The 24168-nt window shown below is 49.5% G+C and overlaps 1 protein-coding gene across 1 annotated transcript; it reads left to right on the top strand.

Moving 5' to 3' along the window:
* Positions 1–1099: 1099 nt before the first annotated feature.
* LOC138283540 (myb-related transcription factor, partner of profilin-like) lies at positions 1100–23604 on the top strand. Its single transcript, XM_069221479.1, has 3 exons — positions 1100–1545; positions 1854–2128; positions 23458–23604. The coding sequence occupies exons 1-3, from the start codon at positions 1119–1121 to the stop codon at positions 23602–23604; spliced, it is 849 nt and encodes a 282-aa protein (XP_069077580.1). The 5' UTR covers positions 1100–1118.
* Positions 23605–24168: the final 564 nt, after the last annotated feature.

The raw sequence follows: 24168 nt of genomic DNA, 5'->3' as shown, positions 1-24168 counted from the left end.
ATCATACATAAATATTAAAAAACAATTCAATACAATGATTACAGATACACAAATGACTCACAAAGACAAAGTGCCACACAAGACAGGACAACACAATAGTTATAGCACAACAGTTAACACATAAATCTATAAAACCTCAAAAGTATGTTTAATTACAAATTAATATAAGTATTTCCTCTATCGGCAATAACCCTGACACTACTCAAAATAACATAATCTTGTTATTTCAATCAACAATTGTCACTCAGTCTTGTCTAATAATCACCAAAATATAATTTCTCTACATCAGCAACAGTAGGAACCAAGACTACGCGCGTTTCGGCGGTAATCCTCTCATCTAGGAGGCCGCCTTCATCAGGGCAGTTCCTTAAGTATTATTTTATGAGTCAGAAATCGCAGGCTTCGTCAATTTTGTAATCGTTCCCAACCATCAATGACCTGCAACCAAGGTGAAGATATGGGTAAAATCCAAATGAAGTTGGAAAATATCAAACTTTCTGGGTCCAATGCCGGTTCAACAAATACTCTGATATGGGCAATTGCCTTCCGCTACACTAAGGGTGGTAGATTTTACGATAAAGTTTAACCCAAGGCATCTTCTCCATTACTTTTATTTATCAAAGCTCTTCCATCTTTTGTTGGCAGGCTCTTTTGTTTACAATGTTTATTATCAGACACTAGGCAGGATTCATTGGTAGATATTTGCTTCATTGATCAACCTTCAAGGAAAGCTTGCCAGGTCTGCTGATTAATGCTCCGACAGCAGCACTGTCATTGTGAACGTTTTTTTTTTTCAGCTCGTCCTTCGATGTCGGTTCCCTGCTCTCAATCGGGAACCCCTCTCAGGCTGTGACAGCTTTGGAGTTTGAACAGAGAACCATCCCCACCTTCCCCCCTTCACTTCTGGAGAAAGCACGGCGGTGGCACTAATCTGCCGTAATTGGATTTACGGGATGTGCTGAATCCAATTACACAATCTTAATGAAAGGGATGACATCACAAGCAGGAAGTGAGTCAGCCCAGGCTGTTTCCAGGTGTCACACCAAAAGGAGCAGTGAGAGAGACGGAGCCCAGCCCCAGGGAGCAAGTCTGTAAGCAAGACAGGACTTCACATCAAAATGGCCAGTGCTGCTAATGGGAAGGAGAAGGGAGAGAGGAAGAAGAAGCTGAACTTCAGTGAGCAAGAATTGGAGGTGCTCACTGAGGAGGTGGTGAGGAGCCATGACCGGCTATTTGGGAAGAGCTCACACCAGGTCCCAGAGAGTGAGAAGCAAAAACTCTGGGCTGACTTCCAGACCAAAATCTGCGCAGTGGGGGTTGCGCAGCGCTCAGTGGAGGAGATAAGAAAGAGGTGGTACGACCTGCGTTCCCGTGCCAAGGAGAGGGTGGCCAGCAGGCTAGAGGAGGCAAGGAGCACAGGAGGTGGACCAGCCACCCAGACACCCTCCACCGCTATGGAAGACCTGGTGGAGTCGACACTGCTCCCCAAAGCAGTCAGTGGGGTTACTGACATAGACACGTCCGGCACACCCAGTACCAGTAAAGGTAAGTCCAATAATGATGTGTATCCCCATATGTGTATGTACAAATGCCTCTTAGGAAATAGCAAGTAGTACAAACCATTGTGATAAGTACTCCATTCCACATCTTAGATGTGGCACAACAATGCCTTATGGGAGTGGTAGTCCACAACCCAGAGCTGAAATTAGCACATAGAATGCAATAAAGTAGAGCGACACCCAGAAGAACACAACACCCACTACATAGTGATACGATGTAAGTGTACATTTATTACCATTGTGCAACATTAGGTGATACATACATAAATGACATGCTGCACATTGTCGTTGCAGATGGCCCAGCAGCAGCAGATTGTGCCATTGTGGGGGATGCAGAAACACAGCCTCCATCGGACTCCAACACCAGCGAGTCATTGAGTATTGCGCCAATCAGACGCAGGGCAAGGGTGTTACCTCTCCCAGATTTGAGCCTGGACTCGGATGACATGCGGGATGAAGGCCACACTCCATCCCCAGAAACCAGATCCACCGTAAGGCAGCAGTCCCTGCCCCAGCGTTACTCAACTCCCTGCAGGAGGCCTCACGATGCAGGCCCACAGCACACAGAAGTAGGTGAGGGCCCATCATTCTTCGGTGACCTGGAAGCATCAATGCTCAAAGTGCAGCGCCTGCAAAACAAAAACATGAGGGCAATGCACAGGCAGATGCAGGCACACAATGCCAACATTGGGGGGCTGCAGAAGCAGTTGGAGTGTCTAAATACAAACATTTGCAAGCTGCATAAGGGACAGCTAACAGCTGCGGAGAACACCAGGGAACCGACCAATGCAGTAAAGGAATTCTGTACAGAGATCAGGCATGAGCGAGTCAGCCACCGCAGGCATGAAAGGCGATTCATGGGGATGTTCAGTGGCTTTTGTAGATCAGTGAATCGCCTAGCTATATCTACTGCCCTCTTATCACAGCGTGCTGTGGCCGCACAGGTGGAGGCAGCACATAGCAGTCGGGATGTTGTTCAGGGACTGGTCCAGATTACGAACATTCTGGATACTATGCTGGCAAATCGTAGTGCTACACCCAGTGATCTTGGAGTTGGGGATACTGAGGAGTCATCTAGCCTCAGCAGCCTTGCAGTGCCCATGATGGATCCCAGGCGTCGCAGTGCCAGGCACAGCACTGCCACTAAGGCTGATACAAGAGGTGCCGGGGAGGCCACTGCACACTCAAGTGGAATGCGTGGCCGTAAAAAGTGACACTGATGGCCCCAGGGGACTAAATTCACATGTTGAATTACAGTAAACTATGAAGACAATAGTGCGACACTGTAAATGGCTCATTTATAACACATGTGTATTGCTTTGTCCTAGTGACACATGTTACCTGAAGTCAAGGTAATAAAGGTGCTAACTAAAAGAATACATGTCAGTGACGTTGTGTTGTCATGACTTACATCTGAAATGGTTGTGCGTGATGTCAGCATGCCTTTGCCTGCCCTCTGCTACACTGGTCCTGTCTGCTGGCTGTAGGGGTGGTATGGGATCATCATCTGAGTCTGGCTCTGATATTTCCACAGGTATGCCTCTGGTGGTAGCTATATTGTGCAAGATCGCACATGTGGCCACTATTCTACAGGTCATGTCCGGGTTGTACTGTAGTGCCCCTCCACTTTTGTGGATGCACCGGAAGCTCCACCACATTATGGGTTGCCCTGTGTGCTTAATTGTATCTCCGCTTTGCTGGTGTTGAAGAATTTAGGTAGGGCGTCATTCATGTAGGTGCGCACTGTGTAGGCACTGTCTCCTGGAAGGGACAGAGGGTATAATGAGTAGCTGAGCAATCTGACATCACACTGCCATCAGTGCACCATTGTAAAGAGGGAAAATACCTAGTAGATATCCTTCACCAAGTTCCCCAGCTAGCAGTCTTGTGTGAATCCTGCTGCGGCAAAAGATGTACGAATCATGTGTGCTCCCTGGGTACCTGTCCACGAGATCAGTTATAATATAGGAGGCATTGCATATTACCTGTATATTCATGGAATGTTGGTATTTACGATTGTGGTACACATACTCTGTGGCCGATGGTGGACAGATTGCAACATGTGTCCCATCTATGGCACCTAGGACGTGGGGGAACTGTGCTATCTGGTAGAAATCTATTTTTGTCTGCTGTAATTCCTGTGGGGTGTTGGGGAATCTGATGTACTGGTATATCCTGCTCAGCATGGCGTTTAGAAATGCATTGAAAAATCTAGAGAGGGTACTCTGTGATACCCCTCCAGCTGCTGCTATGACCTCTTGTTGGTCCCTGAGGCAAGTAGGTGCATGGAGCATAATACGTGCACAAGGGTGGGTATGCTATTAGTCCTGTGTGTTGTGCGCTGCAGTATGGGTTGCAGCTCAGCTATCAGGTCAAGTATCATGGCTGAGCTCAACCTGTACTTCTCAAATATTTCCTCCTCAGTCTGGTCAAAAAGGGTAATGCACACCCTGAAAATGCGCTCCTGTCTCCTCCTCCCTCTCCTCAAACCTGCCAAGATCCTCATTCTCCTCGCCATGACATAGAGTGCAGCCATTGTGGAAAAGAGTCTGAGGCATTCTGGGCCTCTTTATTTAGGTTGCATCTGGTTACCACCTGGTTTCAATCTGTGGTAATTTGCATGTGCAAAAGGCCATTCTGCAAAAATCCGCATTTTGCGAATTTTTGATGCATCGAATTCCAACATGGTTTTGCGTGTCGCATTTTGTAACTCGCAATTTCCGACGTGAAATACCGATTCTGTATTTGCGAGTCGCTATTCGGACTCGCAATTTGCAAAATGCTAATAGCGATTCGGTATTTCATGTCGCAAATTGCGAGGTGCAAAATGCGACACGCAAAAACATGTGGCTTTGCAAAAAATCGCAAATATTGCGATTCCTTGTTTTTGACCTGTGAATGCCTTTCATGCATCGCAGACCACATTTTTGCATTCGCAAACGGCCAATTTCTGCGATTCGCACCGTTTGCGTTAGTGCATGGTGTGCGAATTAGCAGATGTACAATTTACTCCAGATTACGAGCTGTGCGCCTCGGAATGGGGAATAACACACCAATAGTGTCTGCAATATCCCAAGCAGCAGAAATAGCACGAAATTGCTGTGAATTGTAATCCCGTTTTGGTTGGAAGAAGAAAATTGCACACAAAACAGCTTTACCTACAACAGCATTATCACGGCCGTAAATCCCCATCACAATAGGTCTGTAAATATTAGGAATAACTGTGCACCTGATTAATTGCAGCAGAGGGGTGTATGCACGCTAGCATGTGCACAGTGTGTCACCAATTATGAGTTGGGATCCTCGGAATGGAGAATAATGCACAAACAACACATGTTATTCCCCCGTCATTGGTGTATAAACAGCGCAAGTATGCTCTGGTTTGAAAGGAGAAATGGTGTGGTAGCCAATTACTAAATGTTAAGAATTTCTATTTCAACTGTAGGTATGAAAAGAGCTTCTTCCAAAATAATAGGCCTTTGTCTCTGAAACTATTGCAGAATTTATAGGCAATCATCTGCCTTTCGCTGTACAGTACTAAATAAGCAAGGCTAGTCCTTTTACTTTCGAGTCTGTCCTTATAAAAGTCGATGGATTAAAGTGTGTTAACATTTTGGTTCTTCTTGAGTAGTTTTATCCCTCCACTTGAGTTTATGAGTAAATTATTTTGTTAGCTCCAGCAAGAAAAATATTTTAATAGTGAATTTAGCATTTGACAAGAGCCCCAATCACAAGACCCTGTTGAATGTACAGTGTTTACAATTAAGAAAAACCTGTTTTATCAGGTAAATATTTCCTTGAGTTTGTGTGTTAAGAACCACCTCCAAAACCTGGCTGCGGCTATAACCCCAGTACGTTAAGAATTGCCTACTTTTAGGATTTCCCTGTTTTTTTACCTTTATTAATTAAGCAAAGGTTGGCGCTCCCGATATTCTCAGTTATTTATGATTTTGGTGGCCTCCTGTGCCCTAAGAGACAGGGAAAGAAAGAGGAGAAGGGTGCTGTCATAAAAAGCAGTCAGTCAGGCAAGTGTTACTGTGGAATATAGGGGACCTCATCTAGACTTAAGAAACATGAAGGAGGAAGCACTTTTGGTGAAACATCTGAGTTGAACGGATCGGGGTCGCCAAATGGGGCACCAAAGTTTGGGTCAGAGCTGGCTCTAGGGTGGTGTGAGCGGTGCCACCACACCAGGAGCTGACTTTCTGTGGGGATGCCATGTCTGCAAGTATACTACTCCGGTGAGGATCAAAGTTTTGACTCATGGTACGGTAGCGCAGAGGGTTAATATGCCTGCTGCAAAGAATGTGTACCATGCAGATCACAAAGCACATATAGGCCCTCATTACAACCCTGGCGTTCGGTGATAAAGCGGCGGTAATACCACCAACAGGCCAGCAGTAACAAAAATGGAATTATGACGACGGTGGAACCTGCTTAGAGAGACAGCCACTTTAACAAACCGACCGCCATGGCGGTAGCAGCAAGCACCACAGAGGTAACCAGCCAGGCAGAAGACAATGTACCACTCACTGCATTATGACCAGCCTAATCGCCACCTTTTCCAGGGTGGTACCAACGACATCAAAAGCATGGCGGAAACAGAACACAGAAGTCAAAGGACTCACCTCTGGAGACTCAGGGAACAACCACGACGCCATGGAGCCTGAGTTGCACATATTTCCCATGCTCGTCTACCTTTTCCTGCTTTAAGAACACCAACACCGGCGAAGACGACCTCAGTGAGTACAAGGGAGCCCTTGCAGTCTCAGACGGCTGCCCACTGGGGCTGCTGCTGCTGGCAGTGGTGCTGGTGGCAGTGCTGCCAGTGGTGGGGGAGGCTCCAGCCCGGCTGAACCACCATGGTTGGTGGTGAGGCTCAGAATGAGTCTCAGCACCAGGCCTCTTGTCCTTCCTGCCTGCTGGTGCAGGCCCCTTGCCCTTCCTGTCAGCAGCCAGGGATTGCCCCTTGCCCTTCACACCTGCAGCTGGTGTTGCCTCCTTGCCCTTTCTAGTCGCAGCTGGTGGTGCCTCCTTGCCCTTCCTGGTTGCAGCTGGTGGTGCCTCCTTGCCCTTCCTTGATGCACCTGGTGCAGGCACCCTGTCAGTGTTGCTGCCTGGGATCCTCTCCCTCCTGCAGTAGCTGTCAACACTACTGTGTCCCTGGACTGGGTGGCTGAGGTGCTTACCTGGGATTTCTATACTCTTTTTTCACCCAAAGTGTTACTCTAGACAGAGTCCACCTAATGGAAATCAATACCTAACCTGTTCCTCATGGAAACAGCCCATCCCAAACCTTAGTTAACCCACCCCTCCGCCTGCAGCCCACTGAGTTTTTAGGTATGAAATTTGAAATTGACAGCCCCCAACTCTCACTGACTGAGCTAGGGCCCTGTGTCTGGACTAATGGGAAACAGGGATCGGGAGGCATGGTGCTAGCAAAGGCAGGGGGAAACACTACCTTGCTAGCAGCTCATTAATACACAACCATGCAAAAGAAACAGCACACTCCAACACTTAAGGCAACTCTACACACTGATATGCAAATCAGGCATCATAGAAGAGTCCACCCTCCTTAAAACAAAAGTCCAAAACATCTAAACTAGATGGAAAATACATGAAGTTTATATTGAAATCCTGCCTTCCATACCCTTAGGGGTGCAACTGAAGGAATCATTTTAAGAACTCAACCAGAATGAGAAACTTCCAAATGTTTGGTTTTAAAAAGGTGCCCCATAAACAGAGTGAGTTATTGAATTGGACAGTTCTGATGTCAGGGGGAATACAGAATTACATAATGAAGAAGGTGCGTGGCTCAGAGATACAGAGATTGACAGCAGGGTTTGGGATTAGGGAGCACAGATCTAGGGGTATCATATAGAGAAACCACAGGGTAGACTTTCAGCACATGGAGTTATTTAGACTAGGGAAGCAGTTCCCAACCTCCAACCTATGGTCCATGGACCCCCAGGGGCCCGTGACACATTCCCGGGGGTTCCCAGGTCTGGGCCAGCATGAAGGCACATCTTCAGTTGGGTCCTCTGGAAAGAAACATGTACATGTTTTTATATTTATTATTTCCTTTGTGTAGCAGTTTTAAAAGCATTGCAAAGTTCCTTGTACATCCAGCAGCATTTTGGCAAAAATAAAAGTGCCAAGATAACTCTGGTGATTAATGTATCTGTTAGAGAGAGATTGGAGTTTGTCTAGTGGATGTTTTGACTCATCTAAGGTAGCACAGATAGTTGATATGCCTGCTGCAAAGAACGTGTACCATGCAAAGAACATTATTTTGTGTGTATAGCACAGTGGGTTACAGCTTTTCAGAGATTCTTTTGTTACTGTGCAGTTTATAAATTACAATTATAATCTAGCACAGTGAGCTATGAACTGACATCAAAGAGCTGCATGCAAACTGCATGGCACAAATTAGAAAGTTATGTTATTTCCCCAGTCTTTCTTATGCTTATGCTGCTAAAAAAGGTTTGTTAGTACAGAAATACATTGGCCCTCATTACGACTTTGGCGGTCTTTCAAAAAGACTGCCAAAGCCACGGGCACCACTATACCGCCAGTGCTGGCGGTATTGGTGGCTCCCTATTTTGACATTTCCGCTGGGCCAGTGGATGGAAACAGCATTTCCGTCCGCTAGCCCAGTGGAAAAGTCACATCAACATTGCCGCCGGCTCATAATAGAGCCAGCGGCAATGTTGATGTGCAGCAGGTGCAGCAGCACCCGTCGCGCATTTCAATGCCCGATATTCGGGCAGTGAAATGCGCGATGGGGCTGTGCCTGGGGGCCCCTGCACTGCCCAAGCAAAGTGCATGGGCAGTGCAGGGGCCCTCAGGGGCACCCTGAGTCCCCCGTAACCACAAGTCTTTCCATGGCGGTGTGTACCGCCATGGACAGGCTGGCGGAAGGCGACTCATAATTATGACCGCCTGGCAGAAGCTGGCGGTCTACTGGAGGGGCCGGCGGTATGGCTGTGCTAATGCGCCATGGTCATAATACACTGGCGGAACACCGCCAGCCTGTTGGCGGTGTTACCGCCAGTGTACCACAGGCCACCAGGGTCGTAATGACCCCCATTGTTATTATTAAAGTCAACACTAACCACTGTGTTATGTTCTCAATCCTGAGCTTGTGCTTCTGCAGACCAAACACTTACAAAATGCCTACCAGAGTGGATGACATGTGAACCCTACACCTTGTAATCCCCTGTCAAGTGCTCTGACACCCTAAACTGGTATGAGAGTTGCTATAAAACAAATATATTACATGTGACACAGAGGCTAAGGCAGAGGTCTTCAAACTGGGGGGTGGGGCCCCCTAGGGGGGAATCAAGTGATTCCACGGGGGGCGGCAGACTCTAGCCAAAAAAAGCATTATATAAATAATAGGCCTTTGGTTTAAGCAGAAGCATATTTTTGCATTTCTAAAAAGGTAAAAGTACTTCACTGCAATGTTTAAATATGTCTCGACATATTTAAACATTGCCATCTTTATAAAATAATTGTGAACAATTCTGAGGGGGAGCCCAATAATTTCCCTTGGGGGCGCGGCATTAAAAAGTTTGGAGACCACTGGGCTAAGAAGAGATGAGAGGCCCTTATGGTTTTACTTCCTTCCCCACCACATATTTATATGAAAAAGCTTTCTCAGATCTTAGTTCCCTAAAACTAAAAACAGAAATTGCTTGGGAAATGTAGGATCTGACCTCAGGATTAGGCTTTCCTAAAAAAACAATTAAAAAATGAGCGGCTGAGATGCAGCACCAGCCTTCCCTTTAAAATATTTTCAATGTTTGCATATTTTTTCAATATAAAATAAATATATCTTTAGTAAGTTGTGTATTTGTTTGGTATCTACCTGTTTGTGTATTTTTTGAAAATTACTGTTTTAACGTTTGAAATTTAAATCGCACAAGTTACTTGGGGTGTCCCTGGCTTCCAGTAGTGATTTCGTGGGGGTCCTCAGGAGTCAAAAGGTTGGGAATCACTGGACTATGGTGAGAAAGATGCAACCAGCACATGAATGAACAGAAAGACGTTGTAAATAAATGTAATGGTGTATTTGTAGAACACAGGATGAGTTGGGCTCGGCCAATGCTGGAGGACGCCACGCACGGTAGTACAGTAATCAATCATTCTAAGTTAAGAAGTTATCTGTGTAATGAATGTAAGGCTGAACTGGAACTTCAAATGGACAGGACGGGAAATGGGTTTCAGGGTGGAAAGAGTGCACTTCAGCTAGAGGAGTTTTAATAACCTAGGCGGGAGAACTGCGATATGAGTAATGTGAGCAGGGGGCGAAGGTAGGCAGGAAATTAGAAAATATTGTTTGTGTCTTTAAGGATAGTGAACATACATTGAGGCAAAGAGCGCGGAGGTAGCCCTAAGGAAAATACTGTGATTTATTTTTAAACATCATCAGGATAAACACAATAGGTAACACAATTCATTTTCCAGTTGGAAAAAGGAGCTACAAACAAAGCATTAATATTTCAGCCATGCACAAAATAGCCAAACTTGTCTGTAAAATATTTTGGGTTTAATGCAAGCAATTACTATGCAGTAAACTGAAAAATATTTAATAAAGGACACTTACTTCAAACATTATAGCCCCAGACTGTTCAGGGTTAGTTCAACAGAATGTAAAGTGAGCGGGGGATCAATGAACCTTATTACATGGAGGAAACTAATATCATTCCAATTGCCTGAATCTAAGGGCTAATTGCATTGTAATGCTCCCTGAAGATATGGTTCTTTCCAATGATCTCATCCTGTCACTTCTTTACTGCCCATGCAAATGTGTAGACTAAATGTCACAGCAAGAAACCTGGGGAAAAACACCGATGTCCCCGATTTCTGTGGCAATGAGCTTTCACGCGGAGAACAATTGAACATTAACTATGGCAATATGTGACGGAGAACTGGGAGACGGGGAAAAATAATCGAACCCTAGGCGCAATGATTATGTATATAGTGCTGACCTGTTCACCACTAATCCAGTAAAGGCACTCCTATGAGCTATCTCTATTCTTCCTACAATTGTTTAAATTGTTAATGTAGAGAATCTGCAGTTTTAGGTTCCAGAACATACTTACTGCCGCATTGCTCTATCAGGCCTAGATTAAGAGTCACTGCTATAGGGGGCTGAGACCAGGAGCTGGTGTTTTGCATTGCTTTTGTAACTCACGAGGGTCCTATTGCCATGTAATCTCTATCCACTACTTGTAATGGCAGCAGACTCAATGCAGCCCCTTTACCTACACATAAGGAGTACTTCTATAGAAGGTCCATTCTCTGAAAGGTCTTTCTGCTGTAGCTGAAGTGGTGGTCACCCATGCAAAAAAGGGGTTTTAGGCAATGAGACTGTCAATGACGTTGATGGATGAAGCTGCTAAGAAGCTTATTGGTGGTTGTATAGTACAGGTGCATAGCCTCAGAGAGTGCCTAACTGCACAAACATGTGGTTAATTAAGACATAGTGCCCCACAGTGACTGAGAGAACACATTTCTATGATTTTAAAAGATCTCAGCTGACTCCAAACTAAGTTGTCCTTTTAGTTCAAAATTGTTGCATCATGCACAAATATTTTCATAGTCAAGCAGCAACCTAACTGAATCATAAACAATGTTTACCCTCCATCATGATTAATTCTTCTACACAAGCACCACACTTCATCCCACAGGCACTCACACAAACACCATACTGTTGCAGACATGACAAAATCCACAGCCTCCACTGTCTCCCCTCCTACTCCTCCTCCACCTCCCTCCTAGTTAAGTCCACACTCACACCTGCATGCACAACATCTACATCCACTATGAGCATCACCACACCAAACACAATACACACCACACTGGCAGACACCTCCACAACATCAATGCATGCTTCCCCTGTGTCCTCTCCCACCATGTCTTCCCCCCCCCCCCAAAGGACATAAACGCAAACACTCAGACACCCAACAGCCATCCACCTCACATCAGCATACAGCCCACGAACCTGCACCCAAATCCAGCAGACATACACCTCCAACAACCACTCCCTCATCTTCCACTCCCATTACTCCTCCCTCCTCCCGCCCCAACATCCCTAAAGAGTTTTTTCTTGCCCAACTTGACCTCTTTCCTACCCCTCCCCTCCATCCACGTATGGGCAGGGTTCCAAGGACACAGCCCAGCACCTCAGCCAAACAGTCCATGGGGACAGTGGTAGCACCACCTACTCATGCTGGTAAGGATACCAGACCTACGACACTGAAGGTGAAGGAGCCAGCACCACCAGGGATGAAAGGGAAGAGTCCCGCACCAGCTGTGAGGAAGGGGCCTGCACCAGCTGTTAGGAAGGGGAAGGAGCCAGCACCAGCTGTGAGGAAGGGGAAGGAGCCTGCACCAGCTGTGAAAAAGGGGAAGGAGCCTGCACCACCATGAAGAGAGAGGAAGAGCCCATCCACCCCTGCCAGGAAGGGTAAGGGATCCCCCACCCATGAAAAGGAGTAGGCAAGGCACTCTACGCCAGCGGAAACTGTCAGGCAAACACCACCACCAGCTGTCACGGGACCCCCACTTCCAGCTGTGGATGTGCAGCCATCAGTGAGTGCAGGGGTTGCCCAAGAGCCTCCTCCTGCAACAACCGCCATGCAGCCATCAGTGAGTGCAGGGGCTGCCCAGGAGCCTTCTCCAACAAACACCACCATGCAGCCATCAATGAGTGCAGGGACTGCCCAGGAGCCATCTTCCTACCACCACCACAGTGAAGCCATCACAGCTGGCAGACGCCTTGTAGTCTACCCTCCAGGGGCTACTGTGCATGTTGACCCCTCCAGAACCAGTGGGAAAGACACCCACTTCAGAGACTGTGGCCTTGCACTCCCCAGGACAAAGCAATGGGCATTTTGCCCCCTCCAGAACCAGTGGGAAAGACACCCACTCCAGTGACTGTGGCCTTTCACTCCCCAGGACAAAGCAATGGGCATTTTGTTCCCCTCCAGAACCAGTGGGAAAGAACACCACTCCAGAGACTGTAGCCTTGCACTCCCCAGGACAAAACAATGGGCATGTTGCCCCCCTCCGGCTGAGGTGCCCCCTCCACCTGAGGTGCTTGCCTATTTTCAAACTGATGCCCCTGCAGTGTACTATCCGGATGTGGTCAGGACTCGAGTTGGGCCTTAGACTGTGCCCTGTGGCCATGTGGGCCCTTTGAACATTGGATTGGGCAGTGTCCCTTTGTGTACATGTATACATATCTGTTTCATTGACAAATCGAATTATTAATTTTGAAGTTGATCTGATAACAATCACTTTCGTCAATTACTGTTTTCTTTGCATTATTTTCCCGTTTTTCTGGGATGAATTGATTTTCGTGTGCAGCTAATTGTGTGTGTGGTATGTGTGTGTCGGGTGTGTGTGGTGCGTGTGTTTGTCACTGTTGTTTTCCTCCCACCCTCCCTTGTGTGCTAGGCGGCTGTTCTCATCGTCATCATCTTCGTCGGTGTTGGTGTTCCAGGTGTGGCATAACATAGAAGATCATTGGGAAAACATGCAGTTCGGGTTCCATGGTGGCATGGTTCTTCCCTGTGTCTCCAATGGTGAGTCCTTTCACTTCTGAGCTCTGTTTCCACCAGGGGTTTGTTGACATTGGTACCACCCCGGAAAAGGGGGAGATTTCCTGTGTCTTAATATGGTGGGCGGTACTTTGTCTCCGGACTGGCTGTTGGCGGCTACTGCCGAGGTGGCTGTTGTTTCCGCTGTGGCGGTTGGTGTGGTACATTGGCTGCCTGTGGGAGTTATCACCACCATGGTCATAATTTGGCTGTAGTTACCACTAGTCTGTTGATGGTATCACCACCACTTTATCACCCACCACCAGGGTCGTAATGATGGCCATAAACTTTAAAAGTAAAAAGAGTCTTAATCCATTAAAATCAATGGCGAGTGTGCATCGGAAAAGCAAGCGATGCATCAATTCCTTACACAGGAGTGAGGCTGTGCATCGATTCTTTCTCCGCTGGGCAAGGGATGCATCGATTCTTTCCTCACAGGGAAGGGATGCGTCAGTTTCCGGACAAGCAGCCTCGGGTCTGTGTGGTGATGTTGAAGATTTTGATGCCCAGGGTCCATGGGTGGAAATTTCTGACATGCTGTGTGAAGGGTCGGCGTTGAATCTTCAAGCACAGCAAAGCAACACGCAGAGTGGCAGGTCCTTCTCAAGCATCAAGCTCTTCTCCTTGGCAGAGGATCCTCTTGAAACAGAAGTAATCTAAAAAGCTGGGGTTTGGGGTCTACTACCTATACTCATTTCTGCCTTTGAAGTAGGCAAATTCAAAGGAAAGTCTCTGTTGTTCACAAGACGCTGCCTTGCCCAGGCATGGCCCCTGACATACACCAGAGGGTTGGAGACTGCATTGTGTGAGGACAGGCACAGCCCTTTGAGATGCTGGTGACAGCTCCTTCCTCCCACTCTAGCTCAGGTTGACTCATCAGGATATGCAAGACACACCTCAGCTCCCTTTGTGTCACTGTCTAGAGGGAATTCACAAACAGCCCAAGTGTCAGTCTGACCCAGACATGGAATCCACAGCAAGGGAGAGGCACAGAATGGTTAAGCAAGAATCTAAAAAACAACCTTCCAAAAGGTGTATTTTTTAATTTTGAGTTCAGAGACCCCAAACTTCAATTCACTATCTGATCCAAATGGGAAACTGCACTTAAAAGATATTTAAAGACAATCCCCATGTTAACCTATGGGAGAGATAGGCCTTGCAATAGTGAAAACCGAATTCAGCAGTCTTTCACGATCAGGACATGTAGAGCACATCGGTACCTGTCCTACCTCTTAACATACACTGCACCCTGCCCATGGAGCTACCTAGGGCCTACCTTAGCAGTGACTTACTTGTAGTAAAAGGGAATGTTTGGACCTGATAAGTGGGTACACTTGCCAGGTCGACTTGACAGTATAAAACTGCACACACAGACACTGCAGTGGCATGTCTGAGACAGGTTACAGGGCTACTCATGTGGGTGGCACAATCAGTGCTGCAAGCCCAGAAGTAGCATTTGATTTACATGACCTGGGCACCTCTGGGACTTTATGGTAAATCAAATATGCCAATCAGGGATAAACCAATCACCAATACAATTTGGACAGAGAGTATTTGCACTTTAGCTAGCACTGATTAGCAGTGGTAAAGTGCCCAGAGTTTTAAAGCCAACAAAAACAGGTCAGAAAAAATAGGATGAAGGAGGCAGAAAGCTTGGGGATGACCCTGCAAAAAGGGCCAGGTCCAACAACTATGGTCTGGGACATGGGCAGTACTTCACTGAGCCTCTCAAGGAAGTTATACGCAATTTCTGTTCAGCGCAGCATTAGTTAGTTCCTTGGCCTATTGGCACCTTTGGTTATTGGGACAGAATGATGTCCTTGTGAGTGTACCCATCCCAGGGTGCTGCTGGTTTCTCCTGGCCTGAGTATATATGTGTCACTTGCTTTGTAGGATAAATGTCACCCCTATTGTGATGTTCCATGTAGGGCTGGGGCCCTGGAGGTCATATTGTGCAATTCCCCAGCATTACCTCTGCGAGTGACAGTTATCTCATAGGTTTCCCTAAAGAATGCTCTTATGCTGTTAAGAATGCTGCTATAGTTGCACTAACCTAGTAATTCAGATCCAACTGAAGCAGTGCTTGTATCCACACTTCCCTGAACCCACTGACAACCATGCAGAAGATACCTATATGGTCCTGCAGTAGATCTGTTGAAAGTTGAATGGGACAAGAGAGAGGGAGACAGACAATATCCTCACCTAACCTGCTCGTAATATCAATCTGCACTGTAGAGGTATTGACATCTGATATCTACAACAAGTAATAATTCCTCTATTATTTGGTCAATGATTGCAGTTCACTATTTCTACTATGACTTCTGATAAACCTTATATTACCCACTTCTTGTGGTTAATGAATAATCTAAGGCTTCTTAGAACTGAAATATATAATCTATATAATATTACATGAATAACCTGAATTGGAATACATGCTCTCATTGCTAGGGCTTCTTCAATTGAGTCAGAAATCAAATCTGCAATATGAATGATTCTCCATTACATAATCATTAGCTGTAACATAGGGGGTCATTCTGACCCCGGCGGTCAGAGACCGCCGGGGCCAGGGTCGGCGGGAGCACCGCCGACAGGCTGGCGGTGCCCCGCTGGGCATTCTGACCGCGGCGGTTCGGCCGCGGTCAGATGCGGAAAACCGGCGGTCTCCCGCCGGTTTTCCGCTGCCCTTGTGAATCCTCCATGGCGGCGGAGCGCGCTCCGCCGCCATGGGGATTCTGACCCCCCCTACCGCCATCCTGTGAACAGGATGGCGGTAGGGGGTGCCGTGGGGCCCCTGGGGGCCCCTGCAGTGCCCATGCCAATGGCATGGGCACTGCAGGGGCCCCCGTAAGAGGGCCCCACTTTGTATTTCAGTGTCTGCTATGCAGACACTGAAATACGCGACGGGTGCCACTGCACCCGTCGCACATACCCACTCCGCCGGCTCCATTCGGAGCCGGCTTCCTCGTGGGGAGGGGTTTCCCGCTGGGCTGGCGGGCGGCCTTCTGGCGGTCGCCCGCCAGCCCAGCGGGAAAGCCTGAATGGCCATATGGCGGTTCCCGCGAGGCGGGCGGCGGTAGAATCACCCCCATAATACTCATTAGTATTGTGCTTCACTACTGCAACATATAGGTGGTCATTATGACATTGGCGGTGACTGTTAAAGTGGCAGTAATACCCCAACAGCATGGTGGTAATTACTGCCAAATTATGACCATGGCGGTGATACTTACCATAGACAGCCAATGTACCACACCAACCGCCAGGGCGTTAACACCACTGACCACAGTGGAAGTCAAGGTACCTCCCACCATATTATTACATAGCAAACCACCAGGATTTCTGGGGCAGTACCAACGGCATCAAAAGCCTAGCAGAAACACTTCACAAAAAAAGAAAGACTCACCATCAGGGACGCAGAGGATTCCACTGCCACCATGGAACCGGAACTCCAATCTTCCCAATGCTCTACCATGCCATAGTCATCCTGGAGCACCAACGCCGACGAAGACGGCAACAGTGAGTACAGCTGCCTAGCACACAAAGGAGAGAGGGAGAAAAATTAGAGTGACACACACTCACAACACACACTATTCACCAGACACCATACACAGAACCAGCTGTAGAGTAAAACAGGACCCATGAGCAAATAATGCAAGGACTACAATTCGAACACTGTAATTTTCTGCCAACAGCCACCATAAAGAAAAAGGAAATGAAAATGCAGGCGTTAAAGTCCAGATTGGGACAATAGCCAGTCCAAAGTTCCCAAGGGCCACATGACCAAAAGGCATAGTCCAAGGCCCAACTTGAATCCTGACAACTTCCGGACTCCACTGTTCAGGGGCATCACGTTGGAAATAGGCAGGCACCACAGGGGGAAGTGGGGGGAGGGGGACACCTCAGCTTGAGTGAGTAACATGCCCACTGGTTCTGGAGGGGGCTCCTTGCTCAATTGTCACTGGAGGGGAATGAAAGGCCACAGTCTCTGGAGTGGGTAACATGCCCACTGGTTCTGGAGGGGACTCCTGGCCCAAAAGTCTTTGGAGGGGAGTGAAAGGCCACAGTCTCTGGAGTGGGTAACATGCCCACTGGTTCTGGGGAGGGGGGGGCTTCTTACCCAACAGTCTCTGGAGGGTGGACTACATGCCCTCAGCTGGTGGAGGGAGTTCTTTGGGTTCCAGTGCTGGTTGTGGGTGCTCCAAGGGTTCCACTGCTGGTTGTGGAGGCTCCTTGCGCTCAGCTGGTGGACGGGGTACTTTGGGTTCCACTGCTGGTTGTGGGGGCTCCTTGCCCTCAGCTGGTGGAGGGGGTTCCTTAGGTTCCACTGCTGGTTGTGGGGGCTCCTTGCACTCAGCTGGTGGGCGGGGTTCTTTGGGTTCCACCTCTGCTTTTGGGGGCTCCTTACCCTATGCTGATGGAGGGGGCTCCTTGGCTTTCTTTGGTGGTGGAGGGGTATCCTTGGCCTATTTTGGTGGTGAAGGGGTATTGTTGGCCTTCTTTGGTGGTGGAGGGGATCCTTGGCTTTCTTTGGTGGTGGAGGGGGATCCTTCTTATGATGGGCCCACTTGGCCTTTGTCCTATGACTTGCGTCCTTGCCTCCAGGTCTGGGAGGTGCCTCCACTGATCCCGTTCTCTGTCCCTTAAGTTTCGCCACCCTAGTCCTCCCTTTCTGAGGCGGAGGTGTGGACTTACTACGAGTGGCTGCCGTCACACTCAGGGGCTCCTTTGTGCCAGCAGCTGATTTTCTGGTGGGAGCAGTGGCAGACTGTTTGGCTGAGGTGCTGGGCTGAGTCGCTGGGACCCTGCTCTTACGGGCAGGATGAGGAGGTGGAGGGGAAGGGAAGAGGTCAAGTTGGGCACAGTAAAATGTCTTAGGGATGTTGGGGCGGCATGTGGGAAGAGGGATGGGAGTGGAGGTAGAGGGAGTGGTTGGAGGAGGTGTACGTCTGCTGGACTTGGGTGCAGGTGCATGGACAGTGTGTGTGTGTGTGTGAGGTGGATGGCTGTTGGGTGTCTGAGTGTGATCATTTGTGTCTCTTAGGAGGGGGCAGACAGGATGGGAGAGGACAAACAGGACATGTGGATGTATGTTGTGGAGGTGTCTGCAAGTGAGGTGGGTGTGCTGCATGATGTGGTGATGGTGGTGGTGGCTGTTGATGCAGTGCATGCAGGTATGAATGCGGATGTGACTGTGAGGGAGGAGGAGGTGGGGGAGACATAGGAGGCAGCAGATGTTGTTGTATGTGCAACTATCTTGGTTGTGTGAGTGCCTGTGGGATGAAGTGTGGTGCCTCTGTTTGTCTGTGCCGCTCTTGTGTGATGTTTTGTGTGCATGCTTGTCTGTATGTATGCATGGGATGGGTTGGGGTTGAGGAGACTGGGACTGGGAAGTGGTAGTTGGAGGGGGGATGGTAGGACCAGGGATACTGGCTGCCATCAGAGAGGAGGCCAGAGCATGAAACAATCTCTGTAGGGCCACCAACCGACCATGGATGCCCTCCAGGAAGGCATAGCATTGCTGCATCTGGGATGCCAGCCCCTGGATGGCATTCACTATTGTTGACTGCCCTACAGAGATGGATCTCAAGAGGTCAATAGCCTCCACACTGATGGCAGCAGGGCTCACTGGGGCAGGGCCTGGGGTGAAGGAGATGCCCACCCTCCTGGGTGAGCGGGCACGGGCAACTCGGTGGGGGGTTACTGGGAGGGCAGTGCTGGTACAGGGTGGCGGCTGTACCTGTTGCTGAGATGGTACTAGAGGTGTGAGCCACCACCAGGGAATGCCCATCGGAGGAGGAATCAGAGTCAGGGTTGTCACCTCCTGTCCCTGCCATGGTGCTCCCCTCGCCCTCCATCCCACTGGTCCACTCAGCTTTTGTGGACTCTGCCTCCTGGGTCCCATGGGCTGCAGCTCCCTCAGTTGCCAGTGCCCCTGCTCCTCTGCCAGTGCCCCTGCTCCTCCGCCAGTGCACACATGGACAGGATGACAGAAGAAAATATGGGGGAGAGAGAAAGGGAGCACTGGTTCAATTACAGCACCAACACCACAGATGACATACACATTACCATCACACACAAGGATCAAGATTGAGCACTATGCACCACACTGGCATTCCATTGGCTGGGTACCACAGCAAGATGGGAGCCAACCACCGCCTTCTGCACCCCTCCTGGGACCTACTGAGCCCTGTCTGACATGGAATGCCACCTAGTTAGCTAACAAGATTTTGCCATTCACCTATTTACCCTGAACTGGACCACGCAGCAATGTACGAGCTGGCATTAAGGGGCACCCACTTACTGAAACCCACCACCAGCATCCTATTCCAGGCAACAAAGATGGGTGTTACACACACTGTACTCACCCCCTTATGGGTGTTGTGCTGCCCTCAAGCGCCCATCCAATTCTGGGTAGGCCCCCGCCAGTATGCGGGCCATCGGGGGGTCAGGTTCTGACGGGCACCCCTCCCGCGTTTGGTAGGCCATCTCGAGATGGGCCTCTGCAGTCTTCCGGGCCCAGTGTCTCATGTCCTCCCACTGTTTCCTACAGTGGGTGCTCCACCTGCTATAGACCCCAGGGTCCGCACGTCCTTGGCGATGGCACTCCATAATCCCTTCTTCTGATGGGCATTGACCTGCAGAGGAAACACAGACAGGAGGACACCATTAACCATACAATCCAGCCTGTCACACATATGGCCCACAAAGACCATATCCCCTCAAATGGCACACACATCACCCGGACCCCTGCATGTACTCTACCACCAGCCATACCCTCCACTCAAATGACACACTGCTAGCACACACACATCTCCATTCAACCTTGTTGCATGCATCGTCCCCATTGTGTACTCACCTGTTGGTCTGGAGGCCCATACAGCTCTCCATACAGATGTAGGACCCCATCCACCAGGTGTTCCAACTCCTCTGCAGTGACGGCAGTGGCCCTTTCCCCTGTCACACGGGCCATGGCAGGTTCCAGACTCAGGTCACAGCAGCACACACAGTGGAGGTGTTGTCCTGTGGAAAGTCAGGAATCAAGTGAGGTTATAGTCAGAAAATGGCGATCACGTCCACGGTGATGTACACCATCACCGCTGCTGGTGATCCTCATTGGACACCACACTCCATAGAGCCCCATGTAGGCCAATGAGGAATAGCACGCCGGTGCAAGACCGCCTTCCGCCATGACGCTCCACGCGGGCGTAGTTACATCACTTCCACCTGTCCCTATCTACAGGACAGGTGGTCGCCATTTTATGGTGCAGGTCGACATTCTTAAATTGAAAACTGTGTTATTACTGTCAATTGTACATACATTGCCATTTATATATTCCAGTAACATACATGGTCAATGTACACTGAAGTGGTGGTTTCATTGTTTTGTCACTTCCTTCTCACTCTTGTGTCCCTGAGGTACCTACCACTGCAGAGGGATAGGAGGAGGAGGCAAGAACCCATGTACAGACCCCTTGTGGACTTGGCTACAATGGAGGGAAGACACATAGGCCCTCATTCTGACCCTGGCGGTTCTCTACCGCTAGGGCCAACGGGGGCGGGAGCACCGCCGACAGGCCAAGCGGTGCTCCCTTGGTCATTCTGACCGCGGCGCTTTGGCCGCGGTCAGAACGGGAAAACCGGCGGTCTCCCGCCGGTTTTCCACTGACCTTAGAATCCTCCGAGGGGATTCTGACCCCCCCTACCGCCATCCTGTTCATGGCGGGAAAGCCGCCATGAACAGGATGGCGGTAGGGGGGGTCGCGGGGCCCCTGGGGGCCCCTGCCGTGCCCATGCCAATGGCATGGGCACGGCAGGGGCCCCCGTAAGAGGGCCCCGCAAAGTATTTCAGTGTCTGCCTTGCAGACACTGAAATACGCGACGGGTGCCACTGCACCCGTCGCACCTTCCCACTCCGCCGGCTCGATTACGAGCCGGCATCCTCGTGGGAAGGGAGTTTTTCCCTGGGCTGGCGGGCGGTCTTTTGGAAACCGCCCGCCAGCCCAGGGAAAAACTCATAATACCCTCCGTGGTCTTCTGACCGCGGAGCGGTATAATGGAGGGCGGGATCCTGGCGGGCGGCCTCCGCCGCCCGCCAGTGTCATAATGAGGCCCATAGTACTAACTTGTAGACTGGACAGGGCCACAGTCACAGAGCTGTGTGCTCATTTGGAGCCTGATCTGAAATCTGCTATCTGTCATCCCACTGGGATTCCCCCCTCTTGTGCAAGTCCTATCAGTGCTCCATTTCCTGGCAACTGGCTCTTTCCAAGTGACAGTGGGCTTGGCTGCTGAAATGTCACAGCCAATGTTCTCAATAGCCATTGCAAGGAAGATGGAGCTATGGCGGAGAATCGTCGACAGAGTCAACGCTGTGGTACAGCACCCCAGGACAAGGGATGACATCAGGAAGAGGTGGAACGACCTATGGGGGAAGGTACGTTCTGTAGTATCAAGACACCAGATTGCTGTACAGAGGACTGGCGGTGGACCCCCACCTCCTCCCCCACAACTAACAATATGGGAGGAGCAAGTCTTGGCGATCATACATCCTGAGGGCCTGGCAGGAGAAGCAGGAGGACTGGACTCTGGTAAGTCAAATCTTTACTACCTAATCCCACCACCCTACCTGCATGCCATCACAAACTCCTACCCCTACCCTCACCACTCCAACACCTCACATATACCCCACTATCACAACCCACCCATCCCAATACCAAGGCCTGCATGCAACAACAATGCATGGACACCCATCACAGACCTGTATGGACACCCATCACCACAGCATGCCCAGTAGAGAGACTCACCCAGCCCACCTAATCAGCAATCACACAAGGCCAAGGCGACAGTACAAGCACATTTATACAAGGAAACACATCCATTGCACAGGATGTCACACACAGATACAAAAACAATGCATTTGCATCCCAACAGGACCCCTACCCAACGTCACTGGACAGGAAGTGCCAGTTATATCCAGTCCCCCCACAGAAGAGGCCCACAGTGATGACAGCAGCTCTGCACGCCTGGATCGGGATGACCAGCCTGGCCCATCTGGGACCTCTAGAAAGTCAGTTCCCCTGCCACAGTCCCAAACCACCACAGAACCTCCCCCCTGAGGAAACACCAGCACAGCACCCACCCAGCGGGCCCATGCCACAGTCCCCAGGACACATCAATCAGCAGTGTGTCCACCACTACAGGGACCTCAGGCAACCCCACTAAGTCAGGACGATCAGGGACCTGGGGCAGTGGCAGTGGGCACACGGTTCAGGGGACAGAGGCACAGGACAACAGGGAAGCTGGGAGGACTGCTGTGTGACAGGGGGAGGACAGGCCCAGGGAACCCACTCTCCACAAGGCACTCTCCAACATCATGGGAGCATACCACCATTCCCAGGAAACCATGGGCATGGTACTGGCCAAGTTTCAGGCGACCCAGCGGCTGCAGGAGGGACACTACATGGGGATCAGGGATGACCTCACCAAAATAAACACCATCCTGGTCACCTTAGCAGGGGTGCTGGCTGATATGGACAAGACTATGAGGGAGGCAGTGGCTCAACAAAGGGCCCATGACACTAGCCAAACCGAGTAACAGCCTTCCACCTCCACCGGCGGTAGTGGACAGGAGGCCTCGCTACAGGACCAACAGGCCACCAGCACCCCACCCACTGCAGAAGGAAAACCACCCCGCAAACGGTCCCTGCTATCCAGGCAGAAGCCAGAGAACATTGCCAAGACCCCCACCAGGAAATAGGACCCTCTTGATTGTCACCCTTCTGTCCCACTCTGTTACCCTGTCCACCTTGAACTGCCATTGCTCCCCTTCCCATGTCCCCTTGGACAATGCACCTGTGATACCAAGAGACTAGACTCTACCATGGACCTTCCTCCACCATCACCCCAGCCCCTTGCACATACCCCTATACCCATTAGCACCTAAATAAACACCCTTTAATCAAAAAACAATCTGGAGTCAGTCTGATCTTTCTCAAATGTATTATCACAACATTAGTAACAAATTGCAATGTAAATGTTCATTTACTCATACCAATGTATGACAGTTGCTGGGCAGCAGTACACATAGCAAAAGGGTATGGGTACCCAGATCTGCAAAAAGGAAATCCAAAGGGAACAGTCAGTGTCCATAGACAGAGGTTAAGAGGCTGCCATGTACAATGTCATAAAGTATACTGAAATGTGAAGAGGAGTTACAGTCTCTTACCTGTGTGTCACTGGAAGTACTGCATGATGATGTTCGTTCTGTTGTCAATATCTTCTTCCTCTAGCTCCTCTTCGTCACTGTCCACAGGCTCTACCGCTGCCACAAGATCATCACCAGGCTCATCATCCAGCAAATTAGGCACCTGGCGTCTCAGTGCCAGGTTGTGCAACATACTGCATGCCACGATGATCTGGCACACCTTCTTCGGTGAGTAGTACAGGGATCCACCTGTTAGATGAAGGCACCTGAATCTGGCCTTCGAGAGGCCGAACGTCCTCTCAATAATACACCTAGTTCGCCCATGTGCCTCATTATAGCATTCCTCTGCCATTGTCCTGGCATTCCTCACTGGGGTCAGTAGCCATGAGAGGTTGGGGTAACCAGAGTCACCTGCAAATTTCGAGGGATACCTGTTAAACACACACTAACCCTTAGGGATTACCCCATACCCAGACACCTACTCATACTGTGTGGGGCCCTTGGGCTCACCTATTAGCCACACTCTGGAGTTTGCCCATCACATAAGGGATACTGCTATTCCTCAAGATATAGGCATCATGCACAGAGGCAGGATTCTTGGCATTCAAATGGGAGATGTACTGGTCCACCAAACACACCATTTGCATATTCAACGAATAGTAGCCTTTTCTATTTCTGTACACTTGTTCATTTCTGCAGGGGGTACAAATGCCACATGTGTACCATCAATGGCACCAATGATGTTGGGGATATGTCCCAGGGCATAGAAGCCAGCTTTCACTGTGGCCAAATCACC

The sequence above is a fragment of the Pleurodeles waltl genome, chromosome 3_1 (genome assembly GCF_031143425.1).
Source record: "Pleurodeles waltl isolate 20211129_DDA chromosome 3_1, aPleWal1.hap1.20221129, whole genome shotgun sequence".
Taxonomy (NCBI): Eukaryota; Metazoa; Chordata; class Amphibia; order Caudata; family Salamandridae; genus Pleurodeles; species Pleurodeles waltl.
This window is presented reverse-complemented; position numbering and strand designations above follow the sequence as displayed.

What these genes read in the sequence shown, in the direction of transcription:
- LOC138283540 (XM_069221479.1), top strand. Translation starts at nt 1,119, where the DNA reads ATGGCCAGTGCTGCTAATGGGAAGGAGAAGGGAGAGAGGAAGAAGAAG. An exon ending in CACACCCAGTACCAGTAAAG is followed by an intron (nt 1,546 to 1,853) that starts GTAAGTCCAATA and finishes TTGTCGTTGCAG; the next exon opens with ATGGCCCAGCAGCAGCAGAT. An exon ending in CAGGCCCACAGCACACAGAA is followed by an intron (nt 2,129 to 23,457) that starts GTAGGTGAGGGC and finishes TTCTTCCTCTAG; the next exon opens with CTCCTCTTCGTCACTGTCCA.